General features: G+C 45.8%; 1 protein-coding gene and 1 pseudogene across 3 annotated transcripts in view; one reads left to right on the forward strand and one right to left on the reverse strand.

The window, feature by feature from the left end:
* PDE4A (phosphodiesterase 4A) overlaps positions 1–27,617 on the reverse strand; it is a 50,553-nt gene that overhangs the window by 10,795 nt on the left and 12,141 nt on the right. For 2 of the 3 annotated variants that reach the window (XM_036241072.1, XM_036241074.1), the window contains exons 2-6: positions 4,866–5,057; positions 3,966–4,002; positions 3,789–3,859; positions 2,965–3,014; positions 2,661–2,773 (exon numbers count right to left, since the gene is read on the reverse strand). In XM_036241072.1, coding sequence (XP_036096965.1) covers positions 2,661–2,773; positions 2,965–3,014; positions 3,789–3,859; positions 3,966–4,002; positions 4,866–5,057 — 463 coding nt within the window. Of the gene's footprint in view, positions 1–598; positions 1,020–2,660; positions 2,774–2,964; positions 3,015–3,788; positions 3,860–3,965; positions 4,003–4,865; positions 5,058–27,617 lie in introns of those variants that run through there. The other variant, XM_036241073.1, reaches the window with a different exon arrangement.
* On the forward strand, positions 19,577–26,714 carry LOC118616436 (annotated as a pseudogene).

The following is a 27,617-nucleotide window of genomic DNA, read 5'->3' on the forward strand; positions in this document are numbered from 1 at the left end:
CAGAGAGGCAGGAGGGACACTGGGCAGGAAGGGTGAGCCTGAGTGCCCACACCGGATGGGGCACTCACTCCACCCAGTGCTGCCCAGAGACCCTGGGCACACATAGAGAAAGAGGTAGATACACACACGCGTGCGCACAAGATGGACCCACAAAGTCACAAACCACACATAGACACAAATTCCTGTGTTACACAGTTCACACAGCCCCAGACACACAAATCAAGGTGCATGTACAATAAGGTGGTCACTGACACTTGGGGTCACATGCCCCAGAAAAATCACATAGTTCTGGACTCGCAAACATGTCCAATATAAAATAACACAGTCAGAGCCATATGATCTCAGAAAGGGCCACGCCATGACCCAGGTGAACAAGCATATAGTCAGGTGTGCACAGACAGTCACACCCAGAAGACCCACCCCCCCCAGCCACCCACCATTTACACCCAGCCTCACACAGAGACACAGTCATAAACATTCATCTCCAGGCCACACACGTGCACAGCTGAACACACAAGTCCAGACCAGGGGTTTAAGGGTCAGAGGTCAGAGGGCCAGGGCCAGGTCTCCTGTGCATTCACCACCCAGAGGTCCCTACCTGGTCCCACCAGCCCACCAGCCATGGCTTGGAGCAGGTCTCGCAGAAGAAATCCACCAAGGGCATCTTGGAGTCTTAGCCCTGCTCAGGGCTGCCGCACACAGAGGCTGAGCTTGGGGAGTCCTGGGGTTAACAGACACCGTCTGGGGTGGGTGTGGGGTACTGGGAAGGTGGGCAGTGGAAAGGGAGCCACGGAGGGGCCTGGGCCGGCCCAGCAGAGCTGGGGGCTCCCTTCCCCTCCGCGCTCCCAGTGGCAGTCCTGGTTACATGGTCTGCCAGCCCCTGGCCCCTATGGGCACCCCCGACAGCGACAGCGGCAGTTGGAGGTGGCCAGGGACCCCTGCCCATGGAGGGGCAGGGTGAGGGTCCCAGGAGACAGCTTCAGAGGCTCTGGGCTCCGTGTGTGTGCCTCTGTGTGTGTGCGTGCTCACTGCAGCACTGGCAGGCTGCATGTGATGTCAGCTGGTGCCGGGGGTGGGGGGGCGTTAAAGGGGTATCAGAGCCTACAGACCTCAGCCAGGCCCAAGTGGAGCTGCAGGGGATAGGCAGGGCAGTACACACCCCCTCGAGGACATGCCCCCTCCATGGGCACACCCAGAGACAAAGACACACACCCAGATGTTCCACACACTCACAAACACACTCTGAGATACACCTTCCACACTAACACAGTCAGACATTTGACACACAAATACACAAAGATACCCAGATGCTTTTAGTCCTACACTGACTACATGCACACACACAGTCACAACTCTGATATATAACACATTCATAGGTATACAGCTGAGTACATAGAAATACAAATGCCTTCAGATACACTTCTTCCAAGAATGCATACCCACACCCAGACATGGAGACACACACCAAGGGACAAACACCCAGATACTGGAAACACTTATAAACATACACTCAATACACCCACAGACACACTTTCAAACACAAATACCCATGTAGCTTAGACACAAACATACCCTGACAAATCCATAAGGGAATACACACACACATGCACACACACACGCACACACACACACACACCCATCATAGACACACATTCACAGATTCACATTCAGAGATACAGTCATATTGTCAGATGCTCAACACAGCCTCAGGGACACAATCGCTCTCAGACTTATATGTTACCAGACAAATCTCCACACAGAGCCATATGCACTGCCCCCAACACAGACACACCCACCTGTACACTCATTTCCTGAGATGCATCCTCCCACAGGGGCTGCCACCATGCTGCATACTCCAAGAAGCATCATTCACACTGCTTACTTTCTGAATGGTGCCCCCTGGAGTTGTGCAGAGCACAGTTGGCCCAGTTGTACATGGAAACCTTACACCCTTCCCTGCAGCCCTGATAGCACATGTGCGTACACGCACGCGCGCGCACACACACAGAATCACAAATACATGGAGATACACACCACAAGTGTGGACCAACTTACATCTGTGGACATACACTCCTCTCCAGCACAGACCCACACACAACCCCGCATAATCGCCTGTGCACATGCACACACCATCCATAGGTACACATCTGTACTCCACTCCTGACAGAATCTCTTGGAACACATCCCAACCCCACGCTGCAAATGTGTAGCCAACCTGTGGACGGCCACACAGACCAGTAATCACAGATACACACCCATATACCAAACAAGCACACGACCCCTCCCCAAGAAAGATGATTGTCTACGGACAGATGTACAGCCAGACACACATACACACACACCAGGCTCCCTAGGTCCTGGGAAAAGTAAAAATTCATAGGAGCTACAAGTCCTGAAGCTGTGCCCAGGGGTTGGTCCTGCCCAGGGATTGACCCCACCCTATAGGCCCAATCCAGATTGGTCAGCCCTGTCCACTGGCACCACCCTATTGTTAGCCCTACCCCTGGTCCCACCCCATAGGCCCTGCCTAGGAATAGCCCCACCCCATAGGCCCTATCCAGGGAATGGCTCTGCCCCATGGCTGGTTCTACCCACAGATTCCATCCAGCAGTTGGTTCCACCCCAAACTGGCCCTGCCCTACGGCCGGAGGACCACACACCTTGTGGGATGCCATCTCGCTGACTGAGCGGTAGGTCTGCATGGTCTCTAGCTGCTCCAGACACCAGTCCAGTTCCTCCAATGTCTCCCGGGCCAACTGCTGACACGTCTCCTCTGGAGAAGGAGCAGCAGGGGCAGTGACCGAGAGGATCCACAGGCAGACCCACAGAGGCCCCAGCTCATGGTGATGGGGGTCCTCCAGGTGAGTAAGGTGGTGGGAAAGGGGATGAGTCAACTACCCTGGGTGAGGGACCCCTACTGAGGCAGTAGGAGGGGTCCTTTTCCACTACCCCAGGCATATTTACCTGACAGTGTGGCCTTGCAGACCAGGGCTGGGCCACTCAGTGGGGATCTCCTGCAAAGAAATGGGGCTCCAGTGCCAGCCCGGGTCCCTTCAGATCCCTGCCACCCCCTCTTCATGAATGGTACCGATATTCCTTTCTCTGAGCACTCAGTGTGTTCCAGGCATGCTGCCATGTATCCATCTGAAGCCTCTCACAGAACCACGCAAGAACCCATTTTACAGACAAGGAAACTGAGGCTCAAGGAAGTAAACTAGTTTCCTGGAGACTACATGGCTGATCAGCGGTAGGGTCAGGTCTTGTGTCTCCCAAAGTCCTTGCTTCCTTGACCCCACCCCCACCCCCACCAGAGAAACCAGCAGCTCCCAGCCACACCCCTGACCCAAAATAAGAACTACTATTTAGTGAGCTCTTACTATGTGTTGGGCAGCATTCTAGCATTTTCTGTGTCACCACCTGGACTCCTCACAGTAGCCATCTAATGGAAGAGCTATTAAATTCCCATTTCATGAAAGGGAAACACACACACCACAGGATGCTATCTGCCCAGCAACTTGGCATGAGGGCAGGAGTGGCCCTGAGGCTGGAGTGCCTTGCCACCTATGGCCTCACCACACTGTACCTGGACCCATTGTTTTTTATTTCTAAAAGTTTCTGTGTCTTAGGCATTTGAATTGCAGTGGTTTACTGTCTCAGAGGAAGCTGTTGCCTAAACAGAGACTCAGAGAGATCAAATGTCTGCCTAAGACCACACAGCAGAACTGAGAGTGGAACCCAGGTGTGCTAAGCCTCACGATCATGGTTGTTGGGGCCCCGCCTTGACTTACTTGTTGCTAGGAATGGGCACATTGGTCAGGAGTGAGAAGTTGCTGCGAACACTCCGGAGACTGGCCAGCACCTGGGACCAGGGGTAGCAGTGAGGAGAGGGTAGCTGGGGCTGGGCCTCTGTCCCCAAGTGTGGGGGAAGTTTGGAGCTCTTTCCCTCCTTAGGGGAGGGGTCTCACCTGGGCAAATGGCGTCACGATGAGGTCCTCGGCATACCTATAATAAAGGACAGGGGTAAGTCAGGGGTCCGCACAGCGGGATGCCAAAGGACCTTGGAGGAGAGGGGCTGGGGTGCCAGAGAAGCAACTCTCTAGGATGGACACTATGTCAGGGCTGGGCCCAGGGAGGCTGGTGGGCAGAGAGGGGGCTCCATGGGGTGGGTGGAGAGGGCACTTACACCTCAAGAGGGTGAACATGCTGCAGGGGCCAGTCCTGAAGGAAATGGTGGCCAGAGAGACGGGCTGAGGTGGGTGGGGGGAAGGTGAACACATACAGGTGAGATCAGTGGGTGGGGAGCAGTGTAGGGCAGGAAGAGGCCTAGATGGTGTGAGGTGGACACCTTGATGGATAGAGGCAGGGCTGGAGGATCCAATAAGAGGGGAGGGGTTGAGCAGTTGTGGGGAGTGCTCAATAGATGGTCATGATAAGGGTGGCTGGCTTAGGAAAGTTTGGAGGAGGGAAGGAGGGGAGGAGGAGGGAACTCAGCAGAGGTGGACACTATGGGAGGAAACAGTGTCAGGGAGGGGCTCAACTCAGGGCTGCTCCCTCCTTGCTAGAGACACAGACTGAGGTGGGGCCAATGGGTAGGTTGGGTGGATCAGGAATATATGTACAAGGGTGGGGGCTTGAACTGAGGGAGGGTCTCGGTGTAGCTGAGTGGGGACAGAGATAGGGTAGGCATTCACTGGGTGGACATGATTTAAAGGACTAAGCCCTTCATAGGGGAAGGGGGCTGTTTACCCTTCTCTGGGGAGCACAGGTCTGGGGGCTTGGGCAGTGCTCCTCCTCCTTGCTGGGAAGGGCAGTTTGTGATAGGCCGGGCCTGGAATAGCTGGCAGGTGGGATTAGGGAATGCTCACGCCTCGCTGGTGACTGACGAGTTCCGGGACATGGTCTTGGGAGACATGTCATAGTCGCTGTCTGAGCGGTAGAGGAAAGATTCACGGCGCTGGCTGGTGGCCACCCCGGTGTGCAGCACGAGGCCCGGGCTCGCCTGCGAGTCCAGGGGGCTGCGGCCGGGTGATGGCGAAGGGCCATTCTCTGCCTCGAAGCTGCATGGATGGGCAGGAACAGGGATTAGGGGGGCTGAGATGGCACTGGGGAGGTTAAGAGGAACAAAGGGGCTAAGGGAATTCCTGGCAGAAATGAGGAACATATAGAGGACACTAAAGAGAAAGATACCCCCAAAGAGATGGGAGACAAAGAATTGCAGAGATCAAACAATTACTGAGAGCCTTTGTAAGCCAGGCCCTGTTGTAGATGCTGGGGATATAGCAGTGACCAAGACAGACCACAGCCTGTCCTTCACGGAGATGACAATGGGGAGGGCTGAACTTTAAACAGGTTAACCTATTAACAATGCACACCCCAAGCTGTAGGATTCTCCTTTACTCTGCTTTTTCCTTTGCACCTCAAATCAGCCTCACTGCCCAGAATTGGTCTACTTCTTAGTCCCTCTTTGGCCAGCACTCCTCATCACTTGCCTGGATTAGTGTATTCACCCCTGCCCTGGTCCCTGACTCCTCTTTTTCCCTCAGTCTGTTTCCCCCTCAGCAGCCAGAGGGAGCCTGTGAACACCTGAGTTCAGTCACATCCCTCCTCTGCTCAGAACCTTCTATGGCCCCCAACTCACTCAGAGGAAAAGCCAAAGCCAAAAAACCCACAAGGCTTTGCCCTGTGACCTCCCACTCTACCCATCTCTCATTGTGCTCCAGCCACAAGGGCCTCTTCACTATTCCTTAAACATTCCATACATATTCCTGCCTCAGGGCCTTTGCACCAGCTGTTTACCCTGCCCAGATCTCCAGTGGCTTCTCTTTCACTTCCTTCAGGCCTCAGCTCAAAAGTTGATTCCTCAGGAAGGCCTCCCCTAACCAACCCTTGCCCTAATATTTCATATTTCCCTTCCTTAAAAAATACTGCTTACCAGATATAATCTGTATTTTACGTCTTTACTGTTTCCTTTCCCTTAAAGAACTAAGTACTGTAGATAAGGGATTTTTGTCTGCTTTGTTAACTGCTGTATCCCCTGGGCCAAAAACATGGCCTGGCACATAGTGTACACCCAGTAAATGTTCACTGAATGAATCATAAAATTTATAAATGAATGAATGAATAAATACATAAACACATGAACTGGATTGTGCCCCACAGAGAATTAAAACTAGGTGGATGACTGCAAGTTACTGGAGAGCTGATTTTAGCTGCTGTGGCTGAAGCAGGCCTGTCTGAGGAGGTGACATCTGAGCAGGACCAGAAAGATGAGAAGGAAGGCCACGAGTCATGAGGTGGTAGAAAGCACTCCAAGGTGAGGGATCAGCAAATGCAAAGACCCTGGGGAAGGATTCAGTTTTTGTTTGAGGGCCAGCAAGGAAGCTGGTGTGGCTGGAATGGAGATACAGACTAGGACAGAGACACAGCTCCTGAGAAGGGAGACAACAGGACCTTAGCCTTGGGGGCACTGACAAGATGGAGCCCCTCAGGATGAGGCAGGTAGACAGTGGCTATGCCACTTCCCAGCTGTATGACCTGAAGGAAATGACTGAATTTTAGTTTCCTTAACCACACAGTGAACACAACCACCACCTCCCTTGGGTCATCTAGATGACCAGCATTAACACAGGTAAAATGCTCAGAACCATGCCTGGCACAAAGCTCAGAAAACATTGGCAATTCCAAGTCGTATTAGCCCCATATATGCCACTTAGAGAGTGGACTCAGCAAGGCAGATGATATGGAGAACTCAGTATGAGAATAGGAGTTGTGTGCCTGCAACATGCTGTGTGGCCTTGGGAAGGCCACTGCCCTCTGGTCACTCCAGTGTGAAAGTGAGGGGCTAAGACTAGTGGGAAGAATTCTGGCTATGCTCTGAGGGGTTCAAGGGAGTAGGGGGAAGAAATGCTACCTATTGTGAGTCATCATAAGATTGTTACTTGAATAGTCCCTCTGCTAAGAAATGTCTGAAATCTCTTAGAACAGGACAGTGATAACAGCTTCCATATATTAAGCCTTTATTCTTAAAAAAAATTTTTTTCTTTATTGATTTTTAGAGAGAGAGAAAGGGAGAGGGAGATAGAGATAGAAACACTAATGAGAGAGAACATCAGCTGGCCGCCTCCTGCATGCCCCCCACTGGGGACTGGCCGACAACCTGGGCATGTGCCCTGACCAGGAATTGAACCAGTTACCTATTGGTGCATGGGTCAACGTTCAACCACTGAGCCACACCGGCCAGGCTTGAGCCTTTTTTCTAGGCTACTTCTGCGGGTGGGGTGTGGGGAAGGACTTCATTGACTCCCCTTATAGATGAAAAACCAGGTTTAGAGAGAAGAATGATTAGCCCTGAGCCACATAGCAAGACCGTGATGGGGTCAAAATTCAAAACCAAGTCTTGGAACTCCTTAGACTAAAATGTGAATTGCTACCCTCTGCCTACCTGATCCCCATCAGAGCATATTACTCCCATTAGGAAAAAATGTTCAAAACAGCCAGACAACCAACATAAAAAACAGAGTGGGACTGGGCCCTAAGTAATCAGATACTCTAACTTTAGAAGGGAAACCTGATATATTAAAGTCAAATAATCAAACTTCTTTAAAAACAAACTTCAACACATCACTGAGCCACTTTCGGAGGCTATTTTTCATAGTCAGCCAGCTTCAGCCCACTCTGTAGACTTTCCTAAAATCTCGCAAAGGTCTAGAGGTTCAAGGCAGGTGGCAGCTGGCCTCAGTTTGTAGCTTGACCCCTCCCATGTGCCTCTTGGCCCAACATAGGCAACTATCAACCATGGATAGCTTTGTAGCTCCAACCAGGTGGCCCTGGGCCAGGCACAGGCAGCAGCTGACCTGGGCCTGCACTGAAGGCCCTCCCAAGAGGCCCTAGAACCACACACGAGATGGCTGGCTTCAGACCACAACAGAACACCACTTGATTATCTCCACAAAAGAAACCCACAAAGGGTGGCCTCAGCAGACACCGGAACTCTGCTGGGGTGAATCCTACTCTATGGTCATGGCCAGTCCTCACAGCCAGTCAGCCTGAGGGTCAACCCTACTCAGACATGCCTACTCAACTATCACAGGAGGCACACACCACCCACACAAGGGACACTGCTGGAGCACCCAGCTCAGATGACTAGGGAGATTGTGCCACTGGGCCCCACAGGACATCTACTACATTAGGCTACCCTGCCAAGACTGGGAGAAGTAGAACATCTACCTAATACATAGAAATAAACACAGAGAAGCAGCCAAAATGAGGAGACAAAGAAACATGCCCCAAAAGAAAGAACAAGAGAAAATTCCAGAAAAAGAACAAAACGAAATGGAGGCAAGCAAGCTACCAGATGCAGAGTTCAAAACACTGGTTATAAGGATGCTCAATGAACTTAGAAGAAGAATAGATGAACTAAGTGAGAACTTCAACAAAGAGATAGTAAACATAAATAAAGTGATAGACACCATGAAAAAGAACTAGTCAAAAATGAAGAATGCATTAGATGGAATCAGTAGAAGTTTAGATGAAGCAGAGGATCAAATCACCAATTTTGAAGACAAGGTAGAGGAAAACACCCAATTGAAACAGCAAAAAGAAAAAAGAATTTTATATAATGAGATAGTTTGAGAAACCTCTGGGACAACATCAACCATGCCAACATTCACATCACAGGGGTACCAGGAGGAGAAACGAGAACCTATTTGAAGAAATAATAACTGAAAACTTCCTTAACCTGGTGAAGAAAATAGACATACAAGTCTAGGAAGCTCAGAGAGTCTCAAACAAGATAAACCCAAGGAGGCCCACACCAAGATACATCATAATGAAAGTGCCAAAGTTTAAAGACTAAGTGAGAATCTCAAAAGCAGCAAGAGCAAAGCAGTTAGTTATCTACAAGGGAGCTCCCATAAGACTGTCAGCTGAGCCCTGGCTGGGTGGCTCTGTTGGTTAGAGTGTCATCTTGATATGCCAAGGTTGTAGGTTCAATCCCCCATCAGGGCACATACAAAAATCAACAAATGAGTACATAAATAAGTGGAACAACAAATCAATGTTTCTCTGTCTCTTATTAAAATTAATCAATAAATTAAAAGATTGTCAGCTGATTTATCAACAGAAACTTTGTAGGCAAGAAGAGATGGGGCAAAATATTCAAAGTGATGAAAAGCAAGGACCTACAACTAAGACTACTCTATCCATAAAGGCTATTGATTAGAATTGAGAGATAAAGAGCTTCCCACACAAGAAAAAAGTAAAGGAGCTCATCACCACCAAATCAGTGTTATAAGAAATGTTAAAGGGACTTCTTTAAGAAGGGGGGGGTATATAAATATGAATAATAAAATAGCAATAACTCCATACCTGTCAATAGTCACTTAAATGTAAATGGATTAAATGCTCCAGTCAAAAGACATAGGGTGGCTGAATGGATAAGAAAACAAGACCCATACAACACCCATGCTGTTTGCAAGAGACCCACTTCAGATCAAAAGACACACAGACTGATAGTAAGGAATGAAAAAAGATACTTCATGCAAATGAAAACAAAAAAGATGCTGGGGTAGCAATACATATACCAGACAAAATAGACTTTAAAACAAAGGCTCTAACAAGAGACAAAGAAGGACATTTCATAATGATAAAAGGATTAATCCAACAATGGGATGTAACTCTTGTAAACATTTACACAACTAATGTAGGAGCACCTAAATAGTATATAAAGTAAATATTGATGAACATAAAGGGAGAACTCTAATACAGTAATTGTAGGGGACTTTATTTATTTATTTATTTATTTTTATCCTCACCAGAGGACATTTTTCCATTTTTTGTTCAGGTAGAGTGGGAAGGAGAGAGAGAGAGAGAGAGAAACATTGATGTGAAAGGGAACACATCGAGTGGCTGCCACCCGCACAACCAACCAGGGCCGGGGACAAACTGCAACCGAGGTACGCGCCCTTAGCGGGAACCGAACCCGGGTCTCTCAGGACCACAGGCCGACGCTCTAACCGCTGAGCCAAACCGGCCAGGGCTGTAGGGGACTTTATTTATTTATTTTTTATCCTCACCCAAGAATATTCTTTCATTTTTTGTTCAGATAGAGTGGGAGGGAGAGAGAGGAAAAGAGAGAGAGAGAGAAACATCGACGTGAAAGGGACACATCGAGTGGCTGCCTCCCGCATGACCCAACCAGGGCTGGGGACAAACTGCAACCAAGGTATCTGCCCTTAGCAGGAACTGAACCCAGGTCTCTCTGGACCACATGCGGATACTCTAACTGCTGAGCCAAACCGGCCAGGGCATAGGGGACTTTAACAACCCATTGACATCAATGGATAGATCATCCAGACATAAAATCAACAAGGAAACAGTGCCCTTAAATGACCCATTAGACCAGATGGATTTAATTGATATTTTTACAGCATTTCACCACAGAGCAGCAGCATATACATTCTTTTCAAGTACACATGGAACATTTTCCAGGATAGACCACATATTAGGTCACATAACAAGTCTCAATAAATTTAGGAAGACTGAAATCATATCAAACATCTTCTCTGACCACAATGTTTGAAATTAGAAATCAATTACAAGAAGAAAACTGAAAAATGCACAAGCACATGGAGGCTAAATAACATGCCATTAAACATTGAATGGGTTAACAATGGGATCAAGGAAGAAATCAAAAGATACTTTGAGACAAACTAAAATAAAACCACAATGGCCCAAAATCTATGGGACACAGCGAAAGAAGTCCTGAGAAGGAAATTCATAGCATTACAGGCCTACCTCAAGAAACAAGAAAAATCTCAGACAAGCTAAACCTTCAACCAAAAGGAACTAGGAAATGAAGGACAAACAAAGCCCAAAGTGAGTAGAAAGAAGAAAATAATAAAGATCAGAATGGAAATAAACAAAATAGAGTGTAAAAAAACAACACAAAGATCAATGAAACCAAGAGCTAGTTCTTTGAAAAGATACACAAAAACAATAAACCTTTAACCAGACTCTTCAAGAATAAAAGAGAGAGGACACAAATAAATAAAATCAGAAATGAAAGAGAAGTGATAGCTGACACCACAGAAATACAAAGGATTACAAGAAAACACTAAGAACAACTATATGCCAACAAATCGGACAATCTGGAAGAAATGGATACATTTCTAGAAACATACAATCTCCCAAGACTGAGTCAAGAGAAAACAAAAAAGCTGGACAGACTAATAACTAACTACTAACAAAACTGAGTCAGTAATAAAAAGAATTTTTTTTTTAAACTCCCAACAAACAGAAGTCTTGGATCAATGGCTTCAGCTAAATTTTACCCAACATTCAAACATCCTTCTCAAACTATTACAAAAAATTCAAGAGGAGGAAAGGCTCCTAAGCTTATTTTATGAGGCCAGCATTACCTTGATTCCAAAACCAGACATTACAAAAAAGAAAGAGAAAAGTATAGGCCAATATCCCCGATGAACCTAGCTGCAAATAGTCTCAACAAATATTTGCAAACTGCCCTGGTCAGTTTGGCTCAGCGGTTAGAGTGTCTCGGGTTCAGTTCCCGCTAAGGGCACTTACCTTGGTTGCAGTTTGTCCCTGGCCCCAGTTGGGGTCATGTGGGTGGCAACCACTCAATGTCTCTCTCTCACGTCGATGTTTCTCTCTCTCTTTCTCCATCTCTCCCTCCTGCTCTATCTAAAGATTAATGCAAAAGTGTCCTTGGCTGAATTCAGCAATACACTGAAAAGATCACACACCATGATCAAGTGGAATTTCCTCAGATGCAAGGTTGGTTCGATATACACAGATAAACATGATACACCACATAAAAAAAAAAATTAGGGATAAATATCGTATGATCATTTCAATAAATGAAGAAAAACCATTTACAAAAATCCAGCATCCATTTATGATAAAAACTCTCAACAAAGTGGGAATAGAGGGAACGTACCTCAACATAATAAAGGCCATATATGACAAACTCACAGCTAACATCATACTCATCATGCTCAGTGGTGAAAAGCTAAAAGTGGATTTTTTTTCCTTCAAATCAAGAACAAGACATGGATGAACATTATCACCACTTTTTTTTTAATCCCCACCGGAGGATATTTTATATTAATCTTCAGATAGAGCTGAAGGGAGAGAGGGAAGGAGAGAGAGAGAGAGAGAGAGAGAAAGAGAGACATTGATAAGAAAGAGACACGTCAACCGGCTACCACCTGCATAACCCCAGCCAGGGCCAGGGACAAACTGCAACCGAGGTATGTGCCCTTGGCCGGAATCGAACCTGGGACTCCTTGGTCCACAGGCAATGCTCTTAGTGCTGAGCCATATTGGCCAGGGCCATTATCACCACTTTTATTAAATATAGTATTGGAAGTCCTAGCCACAGCAATCAGACAAGGAAAAGAAATAAAAGAAAAGGAAAGGAAGAGTAAATCTGTCATTATTTGCAGATGACATGATACTAAATACAGAGAACCTTAAAGATTCCACTGAAAAACTATTAGAGCTGATAAATGAATTTAGTAAAGTAGCAGGATACAAAAATTAATATTAAAAACTCAGTAGCATTTTTATGCAACAATAACAAACTATCAGAAAGAGAAAGTTAAAAAATTATACTTACAATTAAAGTTACTAGGAATAAATTAAACCAAGGAGGTAAAAGACCTGTACTTGGAAAATTATAAATTGAAGAAAGAAATGGAAAAAGATACAAATAAATTGAAGCATATACTGTGCTCTAGGAGAGGAATAATTAATATCATTAAAATGTCTATGCTACCAAAAGCAATCTATAGGTTCAATGCAATTTCTATCAAAATACCAGTGATATATTTTTTTGTACAGAACTGGACAAGTAATCCTAAAATTTAAAACAAAAAATTTTTTCCTTTATTGATCTTAGAGAGAGAGGATGTAGGAAGGAGAGAGAGATAGAAACATCAATGAGAGAGAACAGCAACTGGCTGCCTCCTGCACGCCCCCCACTGGGGATTGGGCCCACAACCTGGGCATGTGTCCTAACCGAGAATCCAACTGGCAACATCCTGGTGCATGGGTCGATGCTCAACCACTGAGCCACACCGGCCGGACGTAGTCCTAAAATTTTATATGGAATCACAAAAGACCCCAAATAGGCACAGCAATCTCAAGAAAGAAGAACCAAGTTGGAGGTATCATTCTACCTCATATCAAACTACACTAAAAGGCTATAGTAACTAAAACAACATGATACTGGCATAAAAACAGACAAAGAGATCAAAGGAACAGAACAGACAGCTGAGAAATAAACCCATACCTATATGGTGAGTTAAGCTATGACAAAGGAGGCAAGAATATACAATGGGGTAAAAACAGTCTCTTCAATAAATGGTGCTGGAAAAACTGAACAGATACATGCAAAAAATAATAATAAAGCTAGACTACTTATACCATATACAAGAATAAACTCAAAGTGGATTACATACTTAATTGTAAGACTCAAAACCATAAAACTCCTAGAAGAAAACATAGGCATTAAACTCTTTTTTTTTTTTTAAGAATTTTTATTTATTTTTTTGTTACAGATATTTTACCTTTTTACCCCATTGGCACCCCTCACCCCACCCCACCTCCGCCCCGTCCCCGGCTTAGTTGTCCATGTCCATTGGTCATGCATACATGCATATAAGTTCTGTGGTTTATCTCTTCCCACTCCCCCACCCCCCATCCCCTCTTCTGAGGGATGTCAGTCTGTGCCCTACTTCCATGTGTCTGGGTCTACTGTATTCCTCAGACTGTTATGTTCATTATATTCCGTATATAAGTGAGATCATGTGGTATTTGTCTTTTTCTGCTTGGCTTCTTTCACTTAGGATAATACTTTCCAGGTCCCTCCATGTCGTCTCAAAAGATAAGAGATCTTTCTTTCTTACCGCTGCATAGTACTCCATTGGGCATTAAACTCTTTGACATTGCTCTTAGTAATATATATCTCCTTGGTCAAGAGAAATAAAAGAAAAAATAAACAAATGGGACTAAATAAAACTAAAAAGATTTTGCAAAGGAAACCATCAACAAAATGAAAACACAACCTACAAAGTAGGAGAAAATATTCACCAATGATACATCCAATAAGGGTTTAATAGCCAAAATATATAAAGAACTTACACAATTTAACACCAAAAACCCCCCCAAACAATCCAATTTAAAAATGGGCAGAGGACCTGAATAGACATTTCGCCAAAGAGGACATACCGATGGCCAATAGACATAGAAAAAGATGCTCAACATCACTAATCATCAGAAAAATGCAAAAACCACAATAAGATATCACCGCATACTTGTCAGAATAGCTATCATAAAAAAATCAAACAATTGCTGATAAGGATGTGGAGAAAAGGGAACGCTCATGCGCTGTTGGTGGGATTGCAAATTGGTGCAGAAATCATGGAAAAGAGCAAGGAGTTTCCTCAAAAAATTAAAAATAGAAGTACCGCCCTGGCCGGTTTGGCTCAGCGGTTAGAACATCGGCCTGCAGTCCAGAGATACCCAGGTTCAGTTCCCGCTATGGGCACGTGCCTTGGTTGCAGTTTGTCCCCGGCCCTGGTTGGGTCGTGCAGGAGGCAGCCACTTGATGTGTACCTGTCACTTCAATGTTTCTCCCTCTCTCTCTTTTCTTCTCTCTTCCTCCCACTCTATCTGAACAAAAAATGGAAAAATGTCCTCGGGTGAGGATAAAAAAAAAAAATAGAACTACCTCATGACCCAACAATTCCACTTCTCAATATTTATCCTAACAAATCCAGAACACTAATTTAAAAAGATATATGCTCCCTTATATTCACTGCAACATTATTTACAATAGCTGAGATATGGAAGCAACCTAAGTGTTCATCAATAGACAATTGGATAAAAAAGTTGTGGTACATACATACAGTGGAATATTTCTTGGCCATAAAAAAGAATGAAATATTACCATTTGTGACAAAATGGATGGATGTAGAGGGTATTATGCTAAGTGAAATAAGTCAGACAAAGAAAGACAAGTATCGTATGAATTTACTCATGTGTAATCTACAGACCAAAATAAATGAACAAACAAAACAAAAACAGACTTATAGATAAAGAGAACTGATGACTGGCAGATAGGAGGGGTCTGGGGCAGGGTAAAAACGTTGAAGGGATTAGGAAGTACAAATTAGCAATTATAGAAATAGTCATGGGGTCCAGCTGGTGTGGTTCAGCAGTTGAGGATCAACCCATGCAGCAAGAGGTCATGGGTTTGATTCGGGTCAGGACACATGCCCAGGTTGTGGGCCCGATCTGCAGTGGGGGGCATGCAGGAGGCAGCTATTCAATGTTCTCTCTCATCGATGTTTCTGTCTCTCTCTTCCTCTCTGTAAAATCAATAAAGAAAAAATAAAAATAACAACAAAATAGTCATGGGGTTTTCCTGGCTGGTTTGGATCAGTGGTTGGATCTTCAGCCCTCAAACCAATGAGTCGTGGGTTCAATTCCGGTCAAGGGCACATAACTCAGTTGTGGTTCCTCCCCAGCCCCAATCAAGTTGTGTGGGAGGCAACCAGTTAGTGTGCCTCTCTCACATCGATGTCTGTCTGTCTGTCTGTCTGTCTCTCTCTCTCTCTCCACCTCCCTCCCACTCTATCTGATGATAAACAGAAAAATATCCTCAGGTGAGGATTTAAAAAAAAGTCACGGGTTGTAAAGTACAGCAGAAGGAATACAGTCAATAGTTTTGTAATAAGTATAATGTACTGGACTTATCATGTGGGTACTAGACTTATCTGGGGTGAATATTTTGTAAGTTATATAAATGTCTAATCACTATGTTGTACACTTGAAACTAATATAAATATTGTATGTCAACTGTAATTAAAAAGTAAAAAAGATGAACAAAAATTTATTTCCTTTAAAATAAATAAATAGCCCTGGTCGGTTTGGCCCAGTGGTTGGAGCATCGGCCTGCGGACCAGAGAGTCCTGGGTTTGGTTCCCGCTAGGGGCACGTACCAAAAAAATAAATAAATAAATAAAATAAATAGCCTGGCCGGTGTGGCTCACTGTTTGAGAATTGACCCATGCACCAAGAGGTCGCTGGTTTGATTTCCGGTCAGGGCACATGCCCAGGTTGTGGGCCCAATCCCCAGTGTGGGGCATGCAGAAGGCAGCTAATCGATGTTGTCTCTTATCAATGTTTCTATCTCTCTCTCTTCTTCCTCTTTCTCTAAAATCAATCAAGAAAAAAAATTTGCGCCCTGGCCAGTTTGGCTCAGCGGTTAGAGCGTCAGCCTGCGGTCCGGAGAGACCCGGGTTCGGTTCCCGCTAAGGGCACGTACTTCGGTTGCAGTTTGTCCCCGGCCCTGGTTGGTCGTGCGGGTGGCAGCCACTCGATGTGTCCCTTCACATCGATGTTTCTCTCTCTCTCGCCCTTCCTCTCTCTCCCTCCCACTCTATCTGTACAAAAAATGGAAAAATGTCCTCGGGTGAGGATAAAAAAAAAGGAAAAAAATTTGCCCTGGCCGGTTTGGCTCAGCAGTTAGAATGTCAGCCTGCAGTCCAGAGAGACCCAGGTTCGGTTCTGCTAAGGGCACGTACCTTGGTTGCAGTTTGTCCCTGGCCCTAATTAGGTTGTGTGGGTGGCAGCTACTCCATGTGTCCCTTTCACATCGATGTTTCTCTCTCTCTCCCTCCCACTCTATCTGAACAAAAAATGGAAGAAATGTCCTTGGGTGAGGATAAAAAGAGTTTTAAATAAATAGATAAAAACTTCAAAAAACTTGCCCTGGCCAGTTTGGCTCAGCGGTTAGAGCCTTAGCCTGCGGACCAGAGAGTCCCAGGTTCGGTTCCCACTAAGGGCATGTACCGCGGTTGCGGTTTGTCCCTGGCCCCCGTTGGCGTCATGTGGGTGGCAGCCACTCGATGTGTCTCTCTCACATCGATGTTTCTCTCTCTCTGCCTCCCTTTTTCCCTCCTGCTCTATCTGAAGATACATGCAAAAAAAAAAAGTGTCCTCGGGTGAGGATTAAAAAAAAACTGTAAAAGCTTCCACTTAAGAAAAAGACACTATCAAGAGCATATAAAGTCAAGCTACAGACAGGGAGAAAATATATGACAAAGGACTTGGATCCAGAATATATAGAGAACTCTTAACACTTGGAAGAAGAAGAACTCAAAAAATGAACAAAAGTTTGGACAGTTCACTAAAGAAGATATCCGGACAGTGAATAAGCACAGGAAACATCATTTGCCCTTAGGGAAATGCAACTTGAAACCATGAACTATGACTTCACACCTACTAGGATGGTTAAAGCAAGGAAACAATGAAAAACTAACAATACTACCAAGTGGTGACAAAGATTTGGAGCAACTAGAACCCTCATTTATTGCTGATGGGAATGTCATGAGGTACAGCCACACTGGAAGACAGTTGGTCAATTTCTTATTAAATTAAACACATACTTACTGTATGATCCAAGAATATTCTCTCCTATGTATTTACCCAAGATGAATATAAATATATGACCACTCCAAAACCTGCAGACCAATGTTGACAGAAGTAATGAAGTAATGTTCATAATCACTAAATACTAGAAACAACCAAACCAAATGTACACCAATGGGTGAATGGATAAACTATGGCAGATCCATACCATGGAATACTATTCAGCAATAAGAAAAGAAAAAAGATGCCTGACCAATGTGGCTCAGTATATTGAGTGTGGTCCCATGTCCAGGTTGCCAGCTCGTACCCCAGTAGGGGTCATGCGTGAGGCAGCCAATTGATGTTTCTCTCTCACATCCATGTTTCTATCTCTCTCTCACCCTTCTTCTCTCTCTCTAAAAAATAAATCAGTAAAAACATAAAAGAAAAAGAAACGATTGTGAAATAATAAGATATATATACATATTTGGTCTCTGCTCTGGTTTCCTGGCACAAAATTCCTAAAACCCTGGGAATTGTAGCAGTGAAAAATGTGTTTTTGTAAGCTAATAACATGACTACCTGGTAAGGACTCAGAGAGCCTCAGGATGGGGGTGCTGCTTGCCAGGAGAGACAACCATGTGATTAGAGGGTTGTAACTTTCAGCCCCACTCCTGGAGCTCCAGGGAAGGAAGAGAGGCTGGAGGTTGAGTTAATTACCAATGGATTGGCCAGTGACTTAATTAATCATGAATACATAATGAAACCACCATCAAAATCCCTAAATGACAGGGTTCGGAGAGCTTGTGGGTTGGTGAACACATAGACGTACTGGACGGGTGGCACACCTCAAGAGGGCGTAGAAGCTCTGTGTCCCCTCCCCCCATACTTTATACATCTCTTCTCTCTGGCTGTTCCTGAGTTGTATATTTTATAATAAATCAGTAATCCTGTAAGCAAACTGGTTTCCTGAGTACTATGAGCCATTCTAGCAAATTTTCTAACCTGAGGAGGAGATCATGGAAACCTCTGATTTATAGCCAGTCAGTCAGAAACAAAGGTGACTGCCTGGACTTGAGACTGATGTCTGCAATGGGGGCAGTCTGGTAGGTATGAGTCCTTCATCTATACGATTGGCACTAACTCCAGGCAGTTAAGTGTCAGAATAAATTAAAATGTAGTTTGCCCAATTGGTGTCTGCAGAGAACTGAAGAATATTGTTTGGGGGGTGGGGGGGTGGACAACTCACACACATTTGGTGTCAGAATTGCTCTGTGACAAGAAAAAGCAGTTTCCTTATTAAGTACTGATTCCCAAAACAACTCACGTAAGTCCCAAATAAATTTTGCTAAGAGAAAGAAGCCAGTGGTAGGATTATGTGTGTGTCAAAACTCATGGAACTAATAAAATAATTTAGCAAAGTTGCAAGATACAAAATCAACACACAAATATCAGTTGCTTTTCTGCCCTGGCTAGTGTGGCTCATTTGATCAAGTGTTGTCCCACGCACTGGAAAGTCACCAGTTCCACTCCCAGTCAGGGCATATGCCCAGGTTGTGGGTTCAATCCTAGGTCGGGATGTGTGCGGGAGACAATTCATTGATATTTTCTCTCTTCCACTCCCTTCTCCTCTCTCTAAAAATTAATAAAAACATATTTTTAAAAAAATCAGTTACTTTTCTGTATACTAACAATGAACAATCCAAAAGGGGTATTATGAAAACAATTCCATTTATATAGCATCAAAATGAATTAAGATACTTAGGAATAAATTTAACCAAGGAGCAAAAGCCTTGTACAATGAAAAGTAGAAAACTGCCCTGGCCGGTTTTGCTCAGTGTTTAGAGCATCTGCCCACAAACCAATGAGTCTCGGGTTCGATTCTGGTCAGGGGCACGTACCTCAGTTGCAGTTTGGTCCCTGGCCCTGGTTGGGCTCATGTGGGAGGCAACCAGTTGGTGTGTCCCTCTCTCTCTTCTCTCTTCTCTCTCCCTCCCTCCCACTCTGTCTGAAGACAAATGGAAGAATATCCTCTGGTGAGGATTTTTTTAAAAAGAAAATGTTGCTGAAAGAAATTAAAGAAGACAAAAATAAATGGAAAGATGCTCTTCCCAAAAGTGACCAGAGGTGACCTCTGGAAATGGTTTGCTATTGAATTCACCCAGAAAACCCCACAAAATAATGAAAATCAAGAGGTTCAAATCTTCATGTTCAGTTTAAGAATATTCATGAAACTGCCCAGGCTATTGGGGGTATGCATATCTGAAAAGCTACCAAGTATCTGAAGGATGTCAGTTTACAGAAAAATTGTGCCATTCCATCGTTACAGCGGTGGAGTTGGTAGGTGTGCCCAGGCAAAACAGTGGGGCTGGACACAGTGGCCCAAAAGAGTGCTGAATTTTTGCTCCACATGCTTAAAAATGCAGAAAGCAATGCTGAACTTAAGGGTTTAGATGTAAATTATCTGGTCATTGAGCACATTCAGGTGAACAAAGCTCCCAAGCTGTGGCATAGAACTTAAAGAGCTCACAGGCAGATTAACCCATACATGAGCTTGCCCTGCCACATGGAAGGATCCTTACTGACAAAGAACAGACTGTTCCTAAACCAGAAGAGGAGGTTGCATAGAAGAAAAAAGACACTCCAAAAGAAACTGAAGAAACAAAAACTTATGGCTGTGAGTAAATTCAACATAAAATAAATACGAATAAAAGTTAAATAAATAAATGGAAAGATATCCATATTCATGGGTTGGAAGACTTAAGGTTAAGATGTCAATACTACCCAAATTGATCTACAGATTCAATGATTTCCCTATCAAAATCCCAACAACATTCTTTGCAGAATTTTTTTTAAAAGTCCTTCCTAGAATTCTCATGGAATCTCAGGGGGACCCTGAATAACTAAAACAATCTTGAAAAAGGAGAAAAAAGTTGGAGGAATTTACACTTCCTGTTTTCAAAACTCACTAAAAAGCTACAGTAATCAAAACAGTGTGGTACTGCATAGACAGATATATAGACTAATGGAATTGATTAGAGAGCCCCCAAATTAACCCTCACATATATGGTCAAATGCTTTTTGACAATGTGCCAAGACCATTCAATGGGAAAAGGACAGTCTTTTCAACAAATGATGCTGGGAAAATTGGTTATCCCCATGCAAAAGAATGAAGTTGGATCCTTACCTTAGGCCATATGCAAAAATTAACTAGAAATGTATCAAAGACCTAAATATAAGAAAATTATGAAACTCTTAGAAGTTTCATGACTTTCGATTTGGTAGTGGTTTCTTGAATATGGCACCAAAAGCAAAGGTAACAAAATAAAAAATAAATTGAACTTCATCAAAATCAAAAACTTTTACGCCTCAAAGGACACTATTCAGAGTGTAAAAAGGTAATTCACAGAATGGGGGAAGATTTTTGCAAATCACATATCTGATAAGAGGTTAATATCTAGAATATATAAATAACTAAAATTCAACAGCAACAAAAAAACAAGCCATTAAAAAGTGGGTAGAGGACTTAAATAAACATTTCTCCAAAGAAGATATATAGATGGACAAATAAGCACATGAGAAGACACTCAACCTCATTAGTCATTAGGGACATGCAAATCAACCACAGTGAGATACTACTGCACACCCATTAGGGTGGCTATTATTAAGAACAGGAGCCCTGGCCAGTTTGGCTCAGCGGTTACAGCATTGGCCTGCAATCCAGAGAGACCTGGGTTCGGTTCGCGCTAAGGGCACGTACCTCAGTTGCAGTTTGTCCCCGGCCCCAGTTGGGGTCGTGCGGGAAGCAGCCACTTGATGTGTCCCTGATGTTTCTCTCTCTTTCTCTCTTCCTCTCTCTCCCTCCTACTCTACCTGAACAAAAATGGAAAAATGTCCTCAGGAGAGGATTAAAAAAAAAAAGAAAAGGAAAATAACAAGTGTTGGTGATGACATGGAGATATGGAGTACTTGCGCATTGCTGCTGGGAATGTAAAATGGTATAGCCACTGTGGAAAATGGTTTGGCAGCTCCTCAAAAATATGAGTACAGAACTACCATGTGATCCAGCAATTCTACTTCTAAGTATATACACCCCAAAGAACTGAAAGCAATGACTCAGTCACTTGTATACCAGTGTTCATAGCAACATTATTCACAATAGCCAAAAAATGGAAACAACTCATGTCCTTCAATGGGTAAATGGATAAAGAGTAGTGTGTATATGTACACACAATGGAATATTATTCAGTCTTTAAAAGGAAGGAAAGCCCTGGTCGGTTTGGCTCAGTGGTAGAGTGTCAGCTCGCGGACCAATGAGTTGCCAGTTCGATTCCAACCCAGGGCATGTACCTCGGTTGCGGTTTGTCCTTGGTCCTGGTTGGGGTCGGGCGGAGGCAACCAGTTGATGTGTCTCTCCCACGTTGATGTTTCTCTCCCTCTCTCTCTCTCTCTCTCTCTCTCTTCCCCTTTCTCTCCCTCCCATTCTTTTTTTTTTTTTTATCCTAACCTGAGGACATTTTTCCATTTTTTGTTCAGATAGAGTGGGAGGGAGAGAGAGGAAGAGAAAGAGAGAGAAAAACATCGATGTGAAAGGGACACATTGAGTGGCTGCCACCTGCACAACCCAACCAGGGTCGGGGACAAACTGCAACTGAGGTACGCGCCCTGAGTAGGAACCAAACCCGGGTCTCTCTGAGCCGCAGGCCAACGATCTAACCACTGAGCCAAACTGGCCAGGGCTCTCCCTTCCATTCTATCTGAAGATAACTGAAAAATATCCTGATTAGGTGAGGATTAAAAATAAATAAATAAAATAAAAGGAAGGAAATTCTGACACATGCTATAACTTGGATGAACCTTGAAAACATTATGCTAAATTAAATAAGCCAAATACAAAAGGACAAACAGACCAATAAAATTGATTTGAGAGCCCAGATATAAACCCTCACATATATGGTCAAATTATTTTTGACAAGTGTGCAAAGACCATTCAATGGGAAAAGGACAGTCTTTTTTTAATATGTTTTTATTAGAGAGAGAAAGGAAGAGGGAGAGAGATATAGAAACATCAGTGAGAGAGAAACATCGATTGGCTGCCTCCTGTATGCCTCCTACTGGGGATTGAGCCTGCAACCCAGACTGTGCCCTGACTGAGAATCCAACAAGTGACCTCTTGGTGCATGGGATGATGCTCAATCTGCTAAGCTACACCAGCCAGGCAAGGACAGTCTTTTTAATAAGTGATGTAATTTGTCGTGGAATTGTGCAATTCTATTCATATGAGGTCCCTAGAGGAGTCATATTCATACAGACAGCAATTACAATGGTGAGTGCTAGGGCCTGGGGCAGGGGAATTAGTGTTTAATGGGGACAGAGTTTCAGTATGGGAAAGAGTTCTGCAGATGGATGGTGGTGATGGCTGCACAACAATGTAAGTGTACTTAATGATACTGAAATGTATGGTTAAAATGGAAACTTTTGTGCTATTTATATTCTACCACACAAAATAACTTCAATCCCAAAACACCAATCAGAAAGAAAAATGCACCCCTATATTTATAGCAGCATTATTTACAATAGCCAAGATCTGGAAACAGCCCAAGTTTCAGCAGATGAATGGATAAAAAAGCTGGTACATTTACACAATGGAATACTATGTGGCTGTAAAAAAGAAGGAACTCTTGCCCTTTGCGACAGCATGGATGGACCGGGAGAGTATCGTGCTAAGCAAAATCAGAGAAAGACAAATACTATATGATCTCTCTAATATGTGGAATCTAATGAACAAAATATATTGATAAACAAAATGGAACTAGAAGCATGGATACATGGAATAGACTGGCTGGTGCCCAAGGGGAAGGGTGTGGGGTGACAGAATAAAGATGGTGAAGGGATTAGCTAAAGAACATATATGCAGCCCGACCAGTGTGGGTCAGTGGTTGAGCTTCGACCCATGCACCAAGAGGTTGCCGGTTCGATTTCCAGTTGGGGCATATGCCCAGGTTGTGGGCCCAATCCCCAGTGGGGGGGAGTGCAGGAGGCAGCCAATTGATCTTCTCTCTCATCAGTGTTTCTATCCCTCTCTCCCTCTCCCGTCCTCTCTCTCTAAAATCAATAAAGAAAAAATATTTTAAATAAAAGAACATATATGCATACCTCATGGACACAGACAATAGTTTGATGAAGGCCAAGGGAGGCTGAGGTGGGCATAGGGGGAGAAAAGGAGGACACCTGCAATAATGTCAACATTAAACATTTTTAATAAAAATAAGTAAAAACTATTTGCAGGGGAAGAAACTTCATACAGATGTATAAGAAAAAGGGTGAGCCCCGGCCGGTTTGGCTCAGCAGTTAGAGCATCGGTCTGCAGTTCAGAGAGACCTGGGTTCGGTTCCCGCTAAGGGCATGTACTTCAGTTGCAGTTTGTCCCCAGCCCTGGTTGGGTCGTGCGGGTGGCAACCACTCAATGTGTCCCTTTCACATCAATGTCTCTCTCTCTCTCTCTCTCTCTCTCTCTCTCTCTCTCTCTCTCTTCCCCTCTCTCCCTCCCACTCTATCTGAACAAAAAACCAAAAAACGAAAAAATGTCCTCGGGTGAGGATGAAAAAGAAAAAGGATGAATTTAATATATGTTAATCTTTTAAAGAAATTTAAAAAACACATTCTTAAAACGGAATAATCAAGAGCTTGAGCCTTTGATGATAATGCCCACTTACTGAGCAACTGCTGTCTACTGGGTACCAGGTTAAATCTTTTAGGTGTATAGTAGTAATAACAAGACACAATGAATACTCGCCAAGGCATTATCAAGTGCTTTATACACATGAACCCAGAATGTCTTTCACTAACTCTGTGAGTTGGGTTCTGTTAACATCCTGATTCAATGAAAAGATGGGCACAGAGGGATTGGAAGACTCGTTTCCTGAGAATCATGTCCGGTCTCCCAAGGCCCAGCCTGGATTTTTTTTTTTTTTTTTTTTTTTTTGTGCCTCTGCTGACAGCCACTGTGAAGGGGAGTGGAGCATATCTATGTAGAGAGGCCCCAGGAACTGGAGTACAATTTAGGGAAGGTGAGACCCAAGCCCCAGAAGGTAACCAACTAGCATCTCAGGTAGACAGTGCAGCCCCAGGGGACACTACTCACTGGGAGCCCAGAGGCAGGGATGGGAAAGGGCTCCCTGGGGCCCCATTGTTTGTGCTTCCAGGAGCATGTCCCCTAGGCTTTGAAGGGCAGATGGGAGGAGATTAGGCCTGTTGAATTGCAGCCTGAGAGTGAGGGAGGGTCTCAGCTACCCCAGAATTGAATCCCAGGATTTGGGGAGTCACCCCTCCCTGGCCTGCTGCTGCTCAAGGTGACCCAAAATCAGGGTAGAGGCTGCTCTAGAGATGTCCCAATGGGACCCAAAACCACAAACTATGGTCAAGGACAGCCAACAGGCCCTGACATAACCACATGCCCAGACACCCTATTAGAAAGGAAATGACCTGTCCAAGTCTCCCCCTGGGATAGGCTGGCCACTTGGTGGCATTCTCAGGTGAAGTTGCTACCTGCCTCCACCCTTCTGGGGCCTCTAGTCCTCCACACCTCTGGGCTTTTGAGCATCAGATTGGGACTCTGGAGGACTGTGCAGCCCAGGGGCAGATCCAAGCTTCAGAGAGTTCTGCTGCAGAAGCCAATGGAAAACAAACAAACAAGCTGGGGTGAGGCTGGGGGTATGGCAATGAAAGTGGACATGTCCCAGTTGGTAAAAATCATAACAACAAGAAAGTGGCCAGATGCTCTGGAATGCCACATGCCCGGCATTGTGCTATGCCTGGACAAGCACCCATCCCCATTTTCCAGAGAGAGAGAGAAACTAAGACACAGGAATGAATAACATGGCAAGTGGTATAGCAAGGATGTGAACCCGAGGAGCCAGGCTACAAAGCTGCATGCTAAATCATTGTATGTCTGTCTCCCCCCAGGCAGCCTGGCATATCCCCAGGCTCTGCCCCACTCCAACTAACTCCCTTGTAGGAGGTGCCAGGCAGCCTTTATGGAAAGGCCTGGCATTTGCTTTGTGAAGGTCATACGGAGGTTAAGGGCAGGCGCTAGTGTGTATCTGCCAGGCAGGCATGTGGTGCCAGGAGACAGTTGTTAGTGGGGTTAAGGAAGAGGAGCTATACATGTGTGAGTCGAGGACGAGGGGGATGTTCAAGGGCACCCATGTGCATGTAGGTTGTCTGTGTGGATTTACACATCTCTGTGTGTGAGTGGGATCTGGGTGTTCACAGTGCCTTTGTGAAACTGTGTGTCTTTGAGTCCTGAGTTTGTGAGGGTGTACCTGTGTATGGCGTACATGTGGTGAGACTGTCCCTGACTCCTGAGTGGGTATGAGGTGTGCTCCTGTGTGTGACCATATGTGGGTGGGAATCAGGCCTAGGTGTGTGTTGTAGTTAGAGTGTGTTCCTGTAGGCAGTGTAGTCTATATAAGGCTGTAGAAGGCCAGGGTGGTCTGTGGTCTGTGTGTCACCATGGCCATGGGTCAACCCTGATTGCCCTGTGTGTGAGTGTATCTGTTTGTGTCATGTGTGGCTGTGTATGTGGAGTGTATGTGTTCTTGTTGGGGAGCATGTGTGTGTCCAGGTTTCTGAAGGGGTTGCTGGAGAGGATCAAGAACCTGGCTGGAGTACCCCAAGAATTCTGAGAAACTAAAGGCCACTTCCCTGCCTCACCACTGTCCAGTAGATTCTAACTACCCCCCAGGAGTTCCAGCAGGAACCTCCTCCCCACACCCACCCCAGCTTGGTTTTCAGCCTGGCAGCCCCAGCAAGGAGGGAGGAAGGGTAAGGCATGAGGGACCTGGCTAGAGGCCGGTGGCCTGGGAGTGGAGCCCAGGTGACGCTCGACATTCATACTTGCTGCCAGAGGGAGTGCCAAAAGTCCAGGTTTAAGGGTACAGAGAGGGTGAAGGGATCCCATCTTGAGTAGGCAGTAAGGGGGCAGGAACCAGCACCCATTTTCAGAGCCACCATCTGCAGGAAGCCCTCAAAATCACCTAGACGTTTAGAACCAGGGAAAGGGGTAGGGGCTCCAGGCTGACCCTGAAAACCACTTTGGAGACTTCCCAAGGCAGACTGGACACCCCCACCAGCACAGCCAGAGCCCTCTGGTGGAAAAGGAGGAGGACTGGCCTCAGGCCACCCACCTGACAGATCTGACTGGAGGGTGCCAACAGGTGTCCTCGTCGCTGAAGGAGAAGTGGACCAGGGATTCAGGGCCCGCGGAGTGCATTTGAGCAGGAGGCCGGGCCCTGCCCGGCGGGCTGCACTGGAGCGCATGGGTGCCAAGCGCCCTCCTGGCGCGCATGGGGACGGCTGCACGCACTGTGGTGTGGCGTACACTGCTCGCCAGGCCCGAGGTGTCTGCGGCCGCCAGCAGCGGCGCCGCCTCCACACCCGCCCTCCTGGTGACTTCCCAGGCCATGGGTGTTCGGGCGTCCTCAAGTCCACAGCTCTGGGGTTGGGCTCCGTGCCTGCCTCCTCCTGTGGGGCCCTGAAGAACTCTGTGTATACTTCCCGCCTGCCTCCCTTCCCCCGGACTTGGGAGCGTGGGGGGAGTTCCCTGGGCTCTGGTTTCCTAGGCTCGGGGCCCACCGCCCCTGCCCCCGCCTATGGCCCCGCCTCCACCCCCTCCCCATCCTGACGTCGAGCTGTGCCCGCTGGAAGTCTCTGAGCAGCGTGCACTCCTGGAGGGACCAGATGCCCCGCGCCAGCGGATTGCAGAGTTCGGAGACAAAAACCAGGGGGAGGGACGACGGGTGCCAGGGAGGTGGAGCTGGGGGTGGGGGGCGCAGAACAGAGACTGGAGAGACAGAGAAAAGGGGAGACAGAGACATTGAGATAAACCAGAGAGAGGAACTGATTCCTTGCCCCTACTCCCTTCCCGGTCCCACGTGTGGCTCCCAGAGTCCCCGACCCTCCTCCTCTTCTCTCCCTGCCCCCATCTCTTCTGCTGGGTCCACATCTAGTCCCTGCAGTGCTCTCTTCCAGTCTGTGTCTACGGACTCCAGTTCTAAACAACTGCATAAGGAGAGTAGGGATAAAGTAGGAGAAGACCGGAGAACTAACTCCCAGCTCCAGTCAGTGCCCACCTCCCGGCTGCCAAACTCCATTTCCAAGATAAAGGGACACTGGGAAAC

This window comes from Molossus molossus, unplaced genomic scaffold (genome assembly GCF_014108415.1).
Source record: "Molossus molossus isolate mMolMol1 unplaced genomic scaffold, mMolMol1.p scaffold_m16_p_4, whole genome shotgun sequence".
In the NCBI taxonomy this organism is placed as follows: Eukaryota; Metazoa; Chordata; class Mammalia; order Chiroptera; family Molossidae; genus Molossus; species Molossus molossus.